This window comes from Aspergillus campestris (genome assembly GCF_002847485.1).
Source record: "Aspergillus campestris IBT 28561 chromosome Unknown P168scaffold_15, whole genome shotgun sequence".
In the NCBI taxonomy this organism is placed as follows: domain Eukaryota; kingdom Fungi; phylum Ascomycota; class Eurotiomycetes; order Eurotiales; family Aspergillaceae; genus Aspergillus; species Aspergillus campestris.
Window position 1 is genome coordinate 365,165 of NW_020194350.1, and position 15,518 is coordinate 380,682.

General features: G+C 49.2%; 5 protein-coding genes across 5 annotated transcripts; 2 read left to right on the plus strand and 3 right to left on the minus strand.

The window, feature by feature from the left end:
* The first annotated feature begins 66 nt into the window (after positions 1–66).
* P168DRAFT_276250 (3-deoxy-7-phosphoheptulonate synthase class II) lies at positions 67–1,999 on the plus strand. The gene is made up of 6 exons (XM_024835544.1): positions 67–249; positions 327–436; positions 492–555; positions 605–697; positions 745–796; positions 842–1,999. The coding sequence occupies exons 1-6, from the start codon at positions 228–230 to the stop codon at positions 1,914–1,916; spliced, it is 1,416 nt and encodes a 471-aa protein (XP_024688915.1). The 5' UTR covers positions 67–227; the 3' UTR covers positions 1,917–1,999.
* A 128-nt stretch (positions 2,000–2,127) lies between these two features.
* P168DRAFT_293602 (isoflavone reductase family protein) lies at positions 2,128–3,245 on the minus strand. Its single transcript, XM_024837840.1, has one exon. It carries the CDS (start codon positions 3,184–3,186, stop codon positions 2,239–2,241), a length of 948 nt encoding a protein of 315 aa, XP_024688916.1. The 5' UTR covers positions 3,187–3,245; the 3' UTR covers positions 2,128–2,238.
* A 1,247-nt stretch (positions 3,246–4,492) lies between these two features.
* P168DRAFT_76702 (uncharacterized protein) lies at positions 4,493–6,246 on the minus strand. Its single transcript, XM_024842139.1, has 2 exons — positions 5,586–6,246; positions 4,493–5,488 (listed from the first exon to the last, which is right to left on the minus strand). Exons 1-2 carry the CDS (start codon positions 6,002–6,004, stop codon positions 4,654–4,656), a joined length of 1,254 nt encoding a protein of 417 aa, XP_024688917.1. The 5' UTR covers positions 6,005–6,246; the 3' UTR covers positions 4,493–4,653.
* A 1,077-nt stretch (positions 6,247–7,323) lies between these two features.
* P168DRAFT_76489 (uncharacterized protein) lies at positions 7,324–9,117 on the plus strand. Its single transcript, XM_024842138.1, has 6 exons — positions 7,324–7,788; positions 7,840–7,859; positions 7,915–7,963; positions 8,022–8,089; positions 8,142–8,617; positions 8,683–9,117. Exons 1-6 carry the CDS (start codon positions 7,650–7,652, stop codon positions 8,933–8,935), a joined length of 1,005 nt encoding a protein of 334 aa, XP_024688918.1. The 5' UTR covers positions 7,324–7,649; the 3' UTR covers positions 8,936–9,117.
* Positions 9,118–13,945: 4,828 nt separating this feature from the next.
* On the minus strand, positions 13,946–14,979 carry P168DRAFT_313506 (alternative oxidase; the record flags this gene model as incomplete). The annotated part of the gene is made up of 3 exons (XM_024839667.1): positions 14,817–14,979; positions 14,479–14,763; positions 13,946–14,429 (listed from the first exon to the last, which is right to left on the minus strand). Exons 1-3 carry the CDS (start codon positions 14,972–14,974, stop codon positions 13,946–13,948), a joined length of 927 nt encoding a protein of 308 aa, XP_024688919.1. The 5' UTR covers positions 14,975–14,979.
* Between the last annotated feature and the right edge of the window lie 539 nt (positions 14,980–15,518).

A 15,518-nucleotide genomic window follows, 5' to 3' on the forward strand; every position in this document is an offset into this window, starting at 1 on the left:
CGTGAATAACCGAATAAATTGGCCGGTCGAGTTTTTGGCGTTGTCTCTTCATTCTTCGCGAGTCACGTCTTGTTGTGCTTTCGGACTGGGGTATATTACTTTATTCTAGTTATTTCTTTGTTTTTATAGGTCCAGTCTTGTCAAGACGTGTATTTAAGGCTCGTCAGCTTGACAATTGAGGCCCCGCTACCCGTCGATCAATCACCCCACCTCGCACACCAGTCACCATGGAAGATTGGACTCCCAGCTGTGCGTACTGGCTTGCCTTTTCCCACGATATTTAGTGAAGTAGTATATTACTTTTCTAGTGTACTGACAGTTGACAGCCTGGGCGTCGAAACCCATTAAGCAGGACGTGGTGTACAATGACCCTGCTGGTCTGCAATCGTCGTTGCAAAAGCTGCAGGCTTTGCCTCCTTTGGTTACCCCGCAAGAGGTATGTATCAACTGTTTATGTATCAACTGATGAGGGGTCATGCTAATGGCTATAGGTTGTCAATTTGAAAAAACACCTGAGAAATGTCGCCCTGGGCAAAGCCTTTGTCCTCCAAGGAGGTGCGTGTTTTTGACACTACTATTCTATCAGGCCTAACGACATCATCAGGTGACTGCGCGGAGCTCTTCGACTACTGTAACCAGGATATGATTGAAGCCAAGGTAAAATTGCTCTTGCAGATGAGCTTGGTCCTGATCTGGGGTATGTCTCCTCCATTGTTATGGTCTCGTACATGCTAACTCGCCCAGGGGCCAATCGGCCGGTGGTGCGGATTGCGCGAATTGCGGGTCAATTTGCCAAGTATGTCCTGCCTGAACTGTCGATATACAGTAACTAATTGTCTAGACCCCGTTCAAGCCCCATGGAAGTCGTAGACGGAGTGGAAATGCCCTCCTTCCGCGGGGACAACATCAACGGCTTCGACGCCACTCCAGAGGAGCGCAAACCGGACCCGTCGCGACTAGTATCAGCGTACTTCCACTCGGCCTCGACCCTCAACTACATGCGCGCGTCGCTCTCTTCCGGACTGGCAGACCTGCACTCGCCGCTAGACTGGGGCCTCGGACACATCATCACGCCGTCCATCAAAGAGAAGTACGAACAGATCGTAAACCGAGTCAAAGACGCCCTGCGATTCATGAACACCGTCGGCATCGACACAGACCGCGGCTTCGAGACCGTCGAAGTCTTCACCAGCCACGAGGGCCTCCTCCTCGAATACGAGCAAAGCCTCACCCGACTCCTCAAAAACCCGCACAGCGAGTCCGCGCGTCGCGCCGCCCACCCTCCAACCGCAACAACAACCTCGCAAAGCTACTACGCGACCTCCTCCCACTTCATCTGGATCGGCGACCGCACGCGCCAACTCGAAGGCGCCCACGTCGAATTCTTCCGAGGCATCACCAACCCCATCGGAATCAAAATCGGCCCCAGCATGACCCCCAACGAACTCACCCGCCTCCTCGACGTCGTCAACCCGTCGCGCGAAATCGGCAAAGTAACCCTCATCTCCCGGTACGGGACCTCCAAAATCGCCCAATACCTCCCCGAGCACATCGCCGCCGTGCAGCAATCCGGGCACATCCCGGTCTGGCAATGCGACCCCATGCACGGCAACACGCAGTCGACCCCCTCGGGCGTCAAGACGCGCCACTTCAGCGATATCCTGTCCGAGCTGCGCCAGGCGCTGGAGATCCACCGCGCGGCGGGGTCGTTCCTGGGCGGTATGCATCTCGAGCTGACGGGTGAGGCTGTCACGGAGTGTGTGGGCGGCGGGGAAGGACTCACTGAGGACCGACTGAGTGAGCGGTATACGACGTTCTGCGATCCGCGGCTGAACGAGAAGCAGGCGCTGGAGCTGGCGTTCTTGGTGGCTGGGTTTTATCGCGAGATGGATGAGGAGGGTGGGAATCTGGTGTAGTTGATTTATAGATATCTTTTCTTGCTTTTCTGATCTAGCTTTTAGTGAGTCGTTGGATAAACCAAACAGTGCATGAGCGGTGCTCTCTAGATTATTCCAGGTTACTACTTCTTCTCTGATAAGATACAGTAGTGTATATCATCCGAATTCCCACGACTATAAGGAGCACTATCTATACTCCCAAGGTGTATAAACATTAGCAATTAGCCAATAAAAATAAAAATAAATGTAAAAGAAAAAGATACCAATCCTCAACACCAAAAGCTAACAGACCTCCAAAGAAAGACATCAAAAACGACATCCCAAAGCGAGTTTTCAAAAATCAACAACTCCACCCCACCCGATAAGGAACCCCCTTAGTCTCGCCCGCCAAATCCACCATCCGCTTCCACCGCCACAGCGTCTCCCCCGGATTAACCATCTCATTATCACACCCCATACTCCAAGCGGAGTGGTCGACACTCCCCTCGCCCATCAAGAAGCGCAGAAACGGCCCGGGGTCCTCCGCGGACTTCGTTGCCGCCGTGACGGCCCTATACCGCTTGAGATCGATCTCGGAGAGAGTGATGGGACCCGCGCCGGCGGATTTCATGACCCCTGCTATATCCGCCACGCTGAGGGTGTCGCCTGCGACGTGGACCGCGTCGGGGACGTTCTCGGGGGGACGGAGGGCGAGGGAGGCGACGGTGCGGCCTATGTCTGCTAGGGAGGTGAATGAGACAGGGGCGTAGGCCGAGCCGACGCACTGGAAGCGGTTGTGGGCGGCGTCGAGGCCTAGCGCAGGGCCGACGCTTCGTTCGAGGACGAGGCCGCCGAAGACGCGGCAGATGTGGAGGGAGGGGAGGAGTTCGGCGGCGAGGCGGCAGTGGGCCTTTTTGCGGTCCCAGTCGCGGTGGCGGAAGTTGTGGGCGCGGTGGTCGACGCCGAATTCGGAGGGGAAGTAGAGGCGGATGGGGGTGTCGGGGAGGGCGCGCAGGAGGTTATCTTTGAAGGCGTGGGCGGCTGGGCCCGGGCCGATGGCGTTGACGAGGACGTCGACGTCGGCGAGGGAGTCGGCGAGGTCGAAGTCGTCGTAGCGGCGCATTGTGAGCTGGATTTCGGCGGGGAAGATGGCGATGGGGAAGGAGGGCTGCGAGTCGCTGCGGGAGAGGAGGACGATCTCGGAGAAGTGCGTGATGAAGGGGCGGGTGATGAGGGCGCGGACGATGCGCTGGCCGATGGTGCCTGTTGCGCCGGCGACTGCGATGACGGGTTTCTTTGGACGGCGCATTTTAATTGACTGGATGGCTGAATGAGGTGAGCTGAATGAATCGGGGTAGAGAGGAGGAGATGAGGGGAAGTGATATACGACGGTGCCTGATTGTTTGGGGATCTAAACTACATATCGTATGGCCAGATTTCCTTATCGATAAGGCAAAATCCACCTGAACTGCAAGGCAACCATGGACGAAGGCAGATCATGGCAAAGTCATGTGATGTCACGTGTGTCCAGAACGCGCCAGTGAACCTCGAGGCGATCCAAACTTGAAATCCCCAACCAAAAGCACGCTGATCACTATTCTCAGTAGATGAGTTGAGAGTGATCGTTTTTTGGCCATTGCACAAGGTATCTCGGAATTTAGATCTAAGACCACGGTTGAAGCTATCCAGTCTAGTCGATTACAGTGCTGCTAATATTTTCGTCCAATATCTAATTGCCGTAGAGATATGAAGGATAAAGTCTGCGAGGGTCAGGCAGATGTCAGGAGCGGCTTATTAATTAATAGTCTAGCTACGTGTATGTAGTGTCAAGACCCTAGGATCTCTTCGTGTTTCTGCTGTACTAGTTTTGGGTGAATCGGATTGACAAGGTCTTCCAATAGTCTTCGACTAAACTAACAATGGGGTTTCACGAACCTGAGGCCTCCTACAGTGGCCATACTAACTATCAATGTAACGGGTGACCTGTTGGTCCAAAGTAACTGGTAAGCGAGAAGGCAAGTAAGGTCTATCAAGTACATATACTGACTGGATAGTAGGTAGAGTGTTGACGAGTAGAAATTAAACTCGAAGGTATACTCTGGCTTGAACTGTGTATTGAACGTGACTAACTAAAGCTGCAAATACACGGTAAATGAATGTCCCTATATATCCTCTGGTCCCGGTGACTCCGTGCACACTCTTTGAGATAGGTAAGAAGCAGGGTCCCATCGTCATGTACACTATGTTTATCTATTAATGGTACTATCCTCATAATAACCCATCTACCTCTTTTCCTTTCCCTAGGTTGTGTCCAAGATGGTACATGATTATATAGGTTTTGAATAGAGATAGAAACCTTCTGTCTGTGTCTTGATCCCTTTTTGCGTAACAACGGCATATCTATATTTGCTTTAATAGTGGTGTTTTGCTCTCCCGAAGCAAAACCAGCTTGCATTCAAACTTGGATCAGACGTCGCTTCATCGTGATTGACGTGGTTAGGAGTTGTATGTCTGCATCCTGCCTCTGCAGTAGTCAGAAGCAACTTGGCCGAAACTTCCTCAAGCCATCTTTTAAAAAGCCAAGCTTACAATGACCGAAAGCTTTGATGCTTGCAGATAAGTTGCTGAAATAATGGAGTCATCTTTAAGCTGTTTATGGATGCCTGAGATACACCGCGAGTACAAACAAGAACCTGCCAATCAAAAGCCGGACACCACAAGTCCAAATTCTTTCGATGTATTACTTAGGCCCGGGTCTGTAAGCCCCATAGCTATTCTAGGAACGCTTGGGTGCAAGTTGAAAGCCTTGTCCATACCGGTCCTTGAATTCATTTATCGCTTCGTTTTCTGTTTCATCTGGAACAACTGATGCACGGCCTTGCGAAGGTTGGCCGTAACTTTCAGTATTCCGGAGGTTAAAGCTGGTCATATCCCGAGATAACTGTTGGACTGTGGTGTCGCTGAGGTGGCCTCCAACTTGCCTGGTCCGCCACCCAAGCCCTCGATTTTTACCGCGGACGAGCTGCCCACTTGTCGAAACCATGAATTGTAAAGCATCACCAGTAGCATAGTTATCAATCGTGCTGATGTTCTCCTTCAAATTATTGTTTGCTTTAGAGCAGATATCCATGCACTTGTGAGCTGTATCCCACTCATCCCGTAGCCTGACAAGATCCGTATAATCTTGTTCGGACGTCATGGCTGTCTTTGACTTTGCCACCATTCGGTCCAAGACATCTTGCATACGCTTTTCCAGTTTTGAAATTGTCAGTTCAAGGTTGTCTTTGCACTCTTGCAGGCTGTCACTGGTAACTCTTTCAGGCACGGTGTCTGGGCTGGAACTAGGGGAGCCGCCTCTGTGCTGGAATGAGCGCTGAATCTGACTGATGTGTTCTGACAACTGGGCACAGATTTGGAGACATTTTTCTGTGCTCAGCCGTTCTTCTTTGATTTTTCGCAGTTCCAATGCGTCCGAATCAGAGGCTGGCAAGGCTTGTCCAAGAATACGCTCAAGCTTTCCATCGATGTTTTCAAGGTGAGCCTCGAGGTCAGCCTTCGCAGATTCAACGAGATCTTCGTAGAGTCCCAGGTTTTCAGAGGTGATCGAGGACCTGCGACTGATAAGTCTGTTAGTTCAAATATCCGACATCAAGACATAAGGAGGGAGGGACTAGAACACTTTTGCCGCGTACAAGACAGCGAACTTACAGGTTTGCATCGGTGAGGGCAATATTAATAGTTGACTTGTACCCCGCCAAAAGGCGCCTGAACGCATCAATGTCATCACCCATGTATTTTAGTTTGGCCCAGTCTCGAAAGCTGGTCCGACTTCCACTAGACCGTGACAAACATTTCAGAATTTCTTGCTGGAACTCTTCGCAGGCCTTCCCGCATCGTAGTAAGGGAAGTTCAAGTGCAGAGAGATCTATATCAGTCGTGGCTGCAACTGTTTCGGTGAGCGGCTCTAGAATGCCACTCAAAGCCTCGAGCTCATCTATGAGGTCGCGCACGCGTTTCGGGTGGCTTTGAAAACTCGTTACCATCTCATATAATGCGACGCTAGACTGGAAAGCAAAAGCAGACAAAGTCAACAGCCCGGAAGCTAAACCTATGGGTTCTGCCATCATGTAATCGCTTCAGTATGCGGTAGAAGGTGAGGAATGTATGAAGAAGGTGGTGCTGTCAGGCTGTCGCCGGATCAAGCCAGACTTAATATGTGTGTCAGGCAGCTATGTATCAGGCAGCTACTCGATATGGGCGGGCCCAAATCATGGTCGAGGTGTAAGCGCCCATTTAATGGATCATTGATGCGCTATGTGGTGTAGAAATGTGAGGGTGAGATAAAGCGAGTTCGTGCGCAGGGTGGGGTTGGCGGCTAACCCCACTCTGCTAAGATTACCAAAGGATTCGTTCTATCCCACCATCACATCTCTCCAGCACAAGGCACGTCAGTGGTGCATTAGATAGGCTATTTTTCTGTCACATCAAGCGGGTGCTCGTTAGCTCGCCCGTGTCGAGGAATCGCCCAATACAGAGCCGTAGCCAACCGCCGGTTCAACCACGTCCACCCTGCCCCGGAGCGAACGAGGTGAAAGATAATATAGAATACCGAATGTCGGCTAAAGTGATCTTCCGTCAGAGTTCAGGCCCGGTTAGACCATGGGTGCCAATCTTGCTTCCCGGAGCGAAAGCCCACGACGGTCCACTCTACCTACTAGATCTGTGATTGCGTCAACACTAGACCTGGCGGGTACTATTAAGAAACTAACTACCGCTCGACTGCTTTCCTAGTGGGCTCTTTCTCATGCTTTCAGATTCGCTTGCTGCTCGTTCAGCGGAATTATGAATATTAATAGGGTAGTTGAATTCTGAAGTCAGCACAATCCAGGCAGCGCTGTATCTGGTGGATGATCTTTAGGGTAGGAGAACACTGTCGCGGCTGTGGAGTAGAGGTAGGCCTCTACTAAGCCAAAAAAAAAAAAAAAAATAATAATAATAATCCCGGTTGTCTTTGGTTTTCGATACTCACCCCGTTTAAATTATCAGGAAGAGATGGAATCTGCAGACTTTGAGGCCGGAAGGAGTCGTGCTCACAAAATATGGGATAACCTGCTTGCATGAAGCGCGGGAATATCACAGCATCCTGCCAATCAATGATACTGATGATTTTGGCTAATAAAATGTTACCCAGGCTCAAATCAGGGTGTCTTGGTGTCGGAGCGCTAGACGAACCCAGTCAGATTAAATGAGACGCCAATTATAAGGATTGCGAAAGTCACAAGCTGTGCTCGGAGGGATGAATGTCATGAGTAACTAGTTGGTGGAAGGAATGTCTTGCGAGGTTAGCTTTGGCATGATGCTGAATGACAGTCACCATCTCTCGGCAAGCCGCGGAGGTAATACAGCGGTAAAAATCACCAATACTAGGGAAATCTAACCAGTGGTCTGCACCGGTGGGATGTCGTGTGGCTAGATAGATACATGGTCGCAAAAGTTGACTATATTAGTATTTGACCTGAATTTTCAACGCCATTTGTTTAAACAGTATCGAGTCCATGCACATTATCTGAAGTTTACAGCGTGGGAATCGGAGGTATAGTCTTTAGGTGACTGGGCCACAAATATTGGAAAGGCATCAACCAAATGAATGACGTCACTACTATGCAGCATGGTAGTCATGAGAGCGAGGTGACAACCATGACACCCTTTTTAATCAGCCCGACAAGTCTAGAATAGAAACTCGCCCACGATGAATTCTCTTGCTTTACCCTCATGCTAGCCCTTCCCGACAACACGCTACTGCAAATAAACCTCAGCACTCAAATTCTATGCTACATTTTTGTAACCTTGCCGGTGGCGTTAAGGCTGGTGATTTGGAGAGAAATAGGACGGCCCTTCGGCGTTGAAGATGGTATGCATTCGGCGAATGTTCCCCGATAGTCCTGATACTCACCGATGCTAGTGACTTGCTTTGTTGCCTGGGTATGAAACACCCTCTTGATCCCGCCTACGAGCTCTCTCTAACAGCCTGGTGTAAATCCGAACGCAGCTCTTGTTTATGGGCTATTGTACGTGTGCCTTGATCTGTACGTTCGCTAGCGTTTTCGATTTGATTTGTTCCAAATGGCTTGCTAAAAGGGACAGATGGTTTCGATGGCGGTGCAGAAGGAATGGCTAGCCTGAGTGACAATCAGATTGAAACAAGCTTCAAGGTCGGTATTGCCTCCATGCTCCACGAACAAGGAGAATGACTTACATACCCAGATATCCTATGTGTCAACCATATTCTATGCGCCCTTGGCGCTATTCGTGAAGGCCACTCTACTTCTGGTGCTGGCCAAAGTTTGGAGGCCCTTCCGGAAAATCATAGTAGTCGATATCACTCTTGGCCTAATTGTGGCCTACTACATTGCAATACTTTTCGTCAAGACCTTTCTCTGCTCGCCGATCTCGGCGTACTGGACGATGTTGACGAGGCCAGGCGGACGGTGCCTCAATCGGTCCGCAGTGATCATCGCGGATTCCCTCATCAGTGTGATCTCCGACATTGCGATCTTGGTGCTTCCTATTATCTTCACCTGGTCATTGCACATGTCTTTGAAGTCCAAGGTAAAGGTGGTCGCACTTCTGGGGTTAGGCGGTATTGCCGTAGGTTTCAGCCTATATCGCCTGGTTCTAGTCATCTTGCATGGAGATGACCCAGACCAGACATTATTGTTCCTGAGAATTCTACTATCCGGGTAAGACAAGCTTCCTCACTTGGCTGTTTCTTCTAAACCCTTCCTAACGTTGTTTCTCCTATCAGAAATGCCGAGGGAGGCATCGGCCTCATATGCGCTTGTCTGCCAGCTATAAGCAAGTATATAACTCGTCGGAGGGCGAGGACGTTATCCTCAAAAGACCGACCGGCAGAAGAGACACAAATCCCATTAGAGCGTACTTACGATAGATCTGAGAGCTACCATAGCGTTGACGCATCGTTCCAGAGCCACCTGGAACCCCACGTATGGCCAGGCTCCGCGGAATCCCCACAGCTGAATGCGCGCCGCGAGTCTTAACATCGGCCTACAACACCCCCATGGTATTCTCTTCATCAGCAAGATGAGCTTATTACCCGATAGAAAGCCTTTCACACAATATCCATGGTCCTTCAAACAAAACATTGATTACGTTAGAGAGTAGGCATCCACCAATATAACGAACGACCATATGATGACGAGGGTTCATCCCTAGCCGACTTCCTGAAGGTCACATTCACATCAACTCCTGACGATAATGGGTCAGCCGAAGGCTTAGAAAACAATAACTTGACACTATTCGTAAAAGCAGACACTGAAACAGGAAAATCAACACCTATTTCTAACCTAGCTAATGCTGTGGGCATTTCTCACGAAGGCTTGGAGACCCCACCATGGAGAGCAATGTTTAGCACATACGAAACGGCAAGTGATGCTCATGCAAGTCGGCCAGCCACACATTTACCCAACTATAGGAAATTTCTAGAAGCTTTCATATCAACCAACCCATACTTGGATGATCGATATTTGAAAGCTCTGGACTATGAACCAATGGATTTTTTTGGAATATATCAAAATTCCATAAATTACAAAGGCATGACAGTATACTGTTCTGGACACTGCAGACACAGGACAGATATTGTGCCGTCCACCATGAATGTAACCGGGTCCACATGCCTCACAGCTATTCGGAAGCAGTGCATGCACCATATGACCTTGCCTGGCAAAGATTAGATCAGAGTTATAACAAAGTTAGATTATGTATCCAAGTGACTTACTTTCATGCTGGAAGCCGCCTGCCTCCTGCTGCTTGTGCCAGTTGGCCAGGTTAAGGCGGCGTGATACGCCATGCGAAACACCGTGTCCACCAAGTGCCGGTGCTCTGGGACAACATGTACCACACGATCTGGCATCTCTGGCAGCTCCTCTGCCTGGAAGCGGCCAATACGCGATTCTCGACAGCCCATATAACCACCCATATATACCTGTTTTCCTCCTTCTCTTCTTTCTCCTTGTCCTTCTCTTTTCTTCTAGCATGAGCCGGGATTAGATCACCGCAGTCAAAAAGAGTAAAGTGTTCACACTTGTGGATGTCTCGACAGCAGTCTTTTTAGACTCACAGGACGGCAACGCTCTTTAGAGGTGTATCCACCTATAACCTTCTCCATGTCAGGGGTGCGGGTATAGATTATTAGCCGCTGCACCAAAATATGGAAAGACATTTGGTCAGGTTTGATATGACTGATATCGCCAACATAAATCACCAGGATGGAGTGTGTAGTTGTAACAGACGATGCCCGTGTATGACGAGTCCAGAACGCAACCCGATACTTTCCCATGTTTTGCCTAATCCCACCGAATCTGCCAGTATGGCTTCCGTGAGATATGTCTTGGTTCTCATTTGGAGGAGGGTGTATATGGCAGATATCTACCATGTCTTCAACACAACACTAATGTTCATCCATGGCATGCGGGGGTACTCAGCATCATTGATTTTGTATGCTTCGTAGAACCCATCAGCGAGGAATTGCCTGTGGGGCAGTACATAACAGCCCGGGGATATAAAGTAAATTGAAGCCGCCATATTTCACGGGAGAGATTGGTATGTCATCGAGCTGGTATTCTCTCAGGATGGCGAACGCCACATCCACTCATCTGGGAGCTCTTTGCTCTGACCAGTGATATAGTCATAGCATCAGACAGAAAGCGGTATGCTTGTTGAAGGTAACTTTTCCGTGGAACCACAACAGCCTAGGAGATGGATGAACATTCCAAACTAATGCTCAGCAAAAAAACGTGCAGCATGGCCGTGACATCTTTCTTTTCGCCTTTTTGTCCCTAAAGGTTGGCCCAACCTTGATAAAAAAGACCGTCACCTTATCCTCGGAGATACTTTCATTCTCCAATCGACGAGATTTGGTTTGACATGCAACCATTCTAAATCATTCCACCCAATTGTCCCTTGGCGTGGAGTGATGGATCCAATAACATATCCGGAGCTTTAAAAGTATATGGTGATTGCTTCGTAGAACATCCCTCGCGTGCAGTGTCGAGTCGAGACCCGAGGTACCTTTGCGGTGATTAGGGTAGTCCACCAGGTCGACTGGATCCAAAACTGGATCAAATGACTTGAAAGCCAGGGCACATCGGCTCCTTCTCGGCGAGAAGAGCCTCGAAAGCCTTAGCCACATCATTTTGTGTATCTCGGGGTCATACCGTTATTGTCCACGCGATCACTCGCCCATCCTGATACTAGTGTGTAAATCGAAGACCTAGCCTCTCGACAGCCTAGAGCGGCGGTATGCACATTCTATTTCGTCATGTCTTGGACAGCATTTGACGGTTTTGTTCTCGCCGAGTTGAGACTGTATCTCAGGAACGGTATTGTGGTTCCTTGAAAAGGTCAGAAGACTTCTGGTCTTGCAATTCCGATACAGGCTTTAAACAGCCGTTAATACTAATGGCGGCATTCTCAAAGAAAACATCATCTAGCCAGTCTAATCTCGACTAGTATGACAGTGTCGGCAGTCCCATCTTGTGATATCTGCGCGAACGTGTGTGGCGGAGATATGACAAAGTCAGACAGAGGTCTCCCCACTGTCATTCAATACGAGGGCAACCATTTCAGAGATGGGACCAACTGGTGTCTGCAGCAGCCTTTCGTATGTTTGTATCTAGTTGGGACATCAGTCAGGTCAAGCCCTATACCAAGCCTTGGTCAACGTTTTGGCGTAGCGGTCTTGATATCTAACAAACTCATCAAATCTTGGATTGTCAGATATATATGCATCGAGCATTGATACCGGCGGTGTAGTCATGATGGAACCGGCCCAACGAACTTCATATTCTGTGGTGATAAGGTGCAGAACATGTTCTTTTGGCTATAGATGGAGGAAGTTTCAAAGTTGCTCGCCCGTTCCATTTAGTGCTCCCGGTTCGCCTGAGAAAGGCTAGACCTCGCAGAGCCTTTCTCGGGCAGCGTGAGAAATCGATTCTAGTGTGTTTTTCGCGGTGCTGAATGATCTCCCAACGCGCTTTATCTCGCTGCATGTGCTGTGCTTCAAGCCTGGGTGCGTCTTTCATGTTGGTTGTTAAGTAACACCGATATAGCCGGACAGGTCAATTGGGGTCTGCTCGAAGGGGGTTCCTGTCAGCACACGAAAATATATCGGCCGTTTTGGCCCTTGATATCGTGCGAGGAGGACTGTATAATCCCAGTCTCAACGTTTTCTGTCTTTCGGGGGCATATTTGTATAGTATAGATAATTAATCAAGCGCCAGGCATGAACAAGGTGATATCCGGGCTTATTGGATACCAGTCTATGTGACACGATGGTCACTATTGCGAAGCCAGCTGAAGTTTTCTGTTAGACCAGTGAAAACGTCATCTGCCAGTGGCTGATGCTCATGGCGGATCTATACCCCCATTTAATAAAAAGAAGTATATCATACCCGGACGCACATATGCCTCCCTCTCTGCCACCTAGTGCAATATGTTCGGCCCGAGTCATTCCGGTTGCCAGATCCCTAGTAATCATCACACAGGTGCTGGAATGAGTTGGTCAGGAGGAACAAGCGCGTGGCAACCTAGCGGGCCGCTGACTTGCATCGTTAGGCCATATTCCCTCGTCTTCGCAAAGATTGAGAAGATAATAACTTGGCTAGCAACCGTATGGTATACCTCGGAGAGCAGCTGCTGCGCCGCGGTCATCGGGGACGCGGCAGAGGGGGTTGTCATCATGCTGATCAGTTACCTATATATCCATGCCCCTTATCGTTCAACTGAATCATGTCGTTTGTTATTAAGCTGTGCTAGATGTACCAGGCATACAAAGCATGTATACCGAACGACTCCAACCCTGTGACCTGAATTGCATGTTTGAAATGTTCAAATATATCTGGATCAATTGGATATACAGAGCTGTTTTTGAAATAGCAATATTCGGCTGCAATATTCAAAGCCGTGAGCTGGGCCGCAGCCGGGTTCGTGTAGGAGATCGGAGTTTCGCCAGTACTGCCCGCCGACATATCTAACAGCGCGCTGTTTTTGGTTAGTTTAAACTCGTGTGAGCTTATGATATACTTACTTCTCGCCGGGATCTTTTTCCTCGCCATGTATGCTGGCCCTTGCCCGTGGCTGAACGACAGTGGACGGCAACTATATTTAGGAATCAGCATGTCTTCAATATACACTTTGTTTCAATTTACCACCATGGATCGCACGTCGGCGCTTATGTAGCGACGTCGGGGTATCGAATACCAGTCCGCACATGCGCTTGTTCCTCTGCTCCCAGCACCTATACCAAGTTTAGTTGAACATCTGTTTCGCGCCTTTCAGGTCTTGTCTCAGGCGTGCGTGGATACTGTACATACTGGACTGTTCGGTTTTGTGATCTCTGTTAATATAGAGTATATCAGACACCGTGTGCCTGGTATGGCTTCAGAGGCTGCTGTCCTCCTTGGACGTGAAGATCACCCGCGAAGTATGGTGACCTTCGTAATTCGGACTAAGTCTCAACGAGGTACAGTATATGTAGAAGCATAATCCTCGTTCACATTTTCAAGGTCCGGTGTAATTGTATAGATGATCATGCTATATTTCTGGGGTGCCAGTGGTTGAGTAAAGATGTCAAGGAGGTTGAAGAGGGAAAGAATCAAGAGGGCCTACTGGGGCTATATATGTTGGATGCTAACAATAGTCACTACTACAATGGAGAGTTTGATGATAGTCTTTGAAAAGTGAATGGCTCTTGTATCACCTAAAATATTCTGCTAGGTAGTGGCTATTCATTGAAGGTGATGGTGATGGACTGAAGTTTGTCAATGTGGTGTCCAGTGAATACCATAAAATTCTCGAGTGATATGCGCAGTTAGGGCTTGAAACCACCCTTTCTAAATTGACCGCTATTATAGGCAACACACACGACAAGGGGGTCTAAGAAATTGAACAAAAAAAAAGAAAAATAGCCAGCCCAAGCCTTTGTCTAAATTAACAATCAAACACCAAGCATCTATAACCAAGTGAAAAGCGAAGCAAACCACTAGAGTACCCTATACCTTGACCCTCTCCCCAATAACCCCCTCCACCCTCCCAACCTGCTCCCTAAACTTTGCCGAAAAAGGATTCTTATCAAGATCCTGATCCAAGCTCCCCAGCGTATGGTTCACATCGCGATGTTTCGCCTCGTCAGCACGCACATAAAGCAGCAACGAGCGCATACAGCGCCGCCCCTCCGGCATATCCCAGTACTTAACCGCCATAGGCGGCGCCTGGAGATGCTCCCACTTTGGAAGCAGACCCGAATCGAGATCCTGGATTGCCTTGGAGTAGGTTATGACGGCTTCTTCTTCGAGGTAGCCGACGAAGCGGTGGCAGATACGCGGGGAGAGGAGGTAAGCGATAGAGAAGCCGCTGAAGAAGACGCATTGTGAGCCAAGGACCATGAGGCGCATGGACCGGCTTGGTTCGGCGAGGTTGAGGAAGGTGAGGAGATGCATTCTTTCGTTGTAGGCTTCTTCGAGGAGGGTTTCGATCCTGTCATTATTAGTATAATTATTGTAAGTATATGGTGTGGTGTGCATACCACCCGTAGTCTCTCTTCATTTGACGGAGACTCTTCAGATGCCGAAGCATCCCGGCTACCATACCCGGGACACCAGCAACGCTCTCAAGGAATATGAACCTCGTTATCCACTTCTTCTCGGTCATGGCGTTAGTCCGGGATGCCTTGGCTGTGGTTGAGCGATAGCCAGTGACCAAGTCCATGCTCCAGCGGAGGAAGCGGACTGTGCCGAGGGCGAGCTTGTCGGGGAGGCTATTTGCATTTTTGTGGGCGACTTGCACGGAGAGGATCTGTTCTTGTGTGTATCTGTTATTGTGAGTCTCCGGTTGGATGGAATCAGGAGGGTCATGGTGACTCACACTGGATGGGTCCACGATGACTTCTGGGTTGCTAGTTGTGTGTGGTTTCTTATGGATAGGGTGATTAGGGCTGGCGTTCTTGGGGTCTGGTATGAGGGACGGTGCTGTAATTTGGGGACGGCGAGGCCAGCTCGTCGGATGCAAAGGTGGTGGCTCATGTTTGCGCTATCAATATGCTATGAAAAGAATATAGAGAGATGTCTGAATCCAATAAAATACAGTATGTTGACGGGGGGTATTTATATGATTCCAGCACGTAGGTTGAGCATCCGGGATCTCCCTCGAATATGCATATCCTGGTCTGACTCACTCCCGATACTGTTGAGATCCATTTCGGGATGTTGACTAGTGCTCGGCATATGGAACTCTAATCTAGACCTGGTTCCACTCATGGGTTGTTGATTTTCTGGGTGATGTGGGGGTTGAGGTGGGATTATGGGGTTCGATATCTAGACTCCAGATGGTTGTTACCCACGACACCGCATTGCAATCAACACTTACTTCCAGCTGTAAGATCAATCGTTGACTCTTCATCTTAACATCTTGCAAAGTAGTAAATAATTGACTAGAAACATTGAGTGGATAATAGGACAGATTGGGAAGATATTCCTCAATGTTCTCACACATACAGCGTAGATGTCTTCATGCTGTGCTCCGCTTCCACCCGGCCCGGTTTCCCCCTGGGGATTCTAGATCCATTTT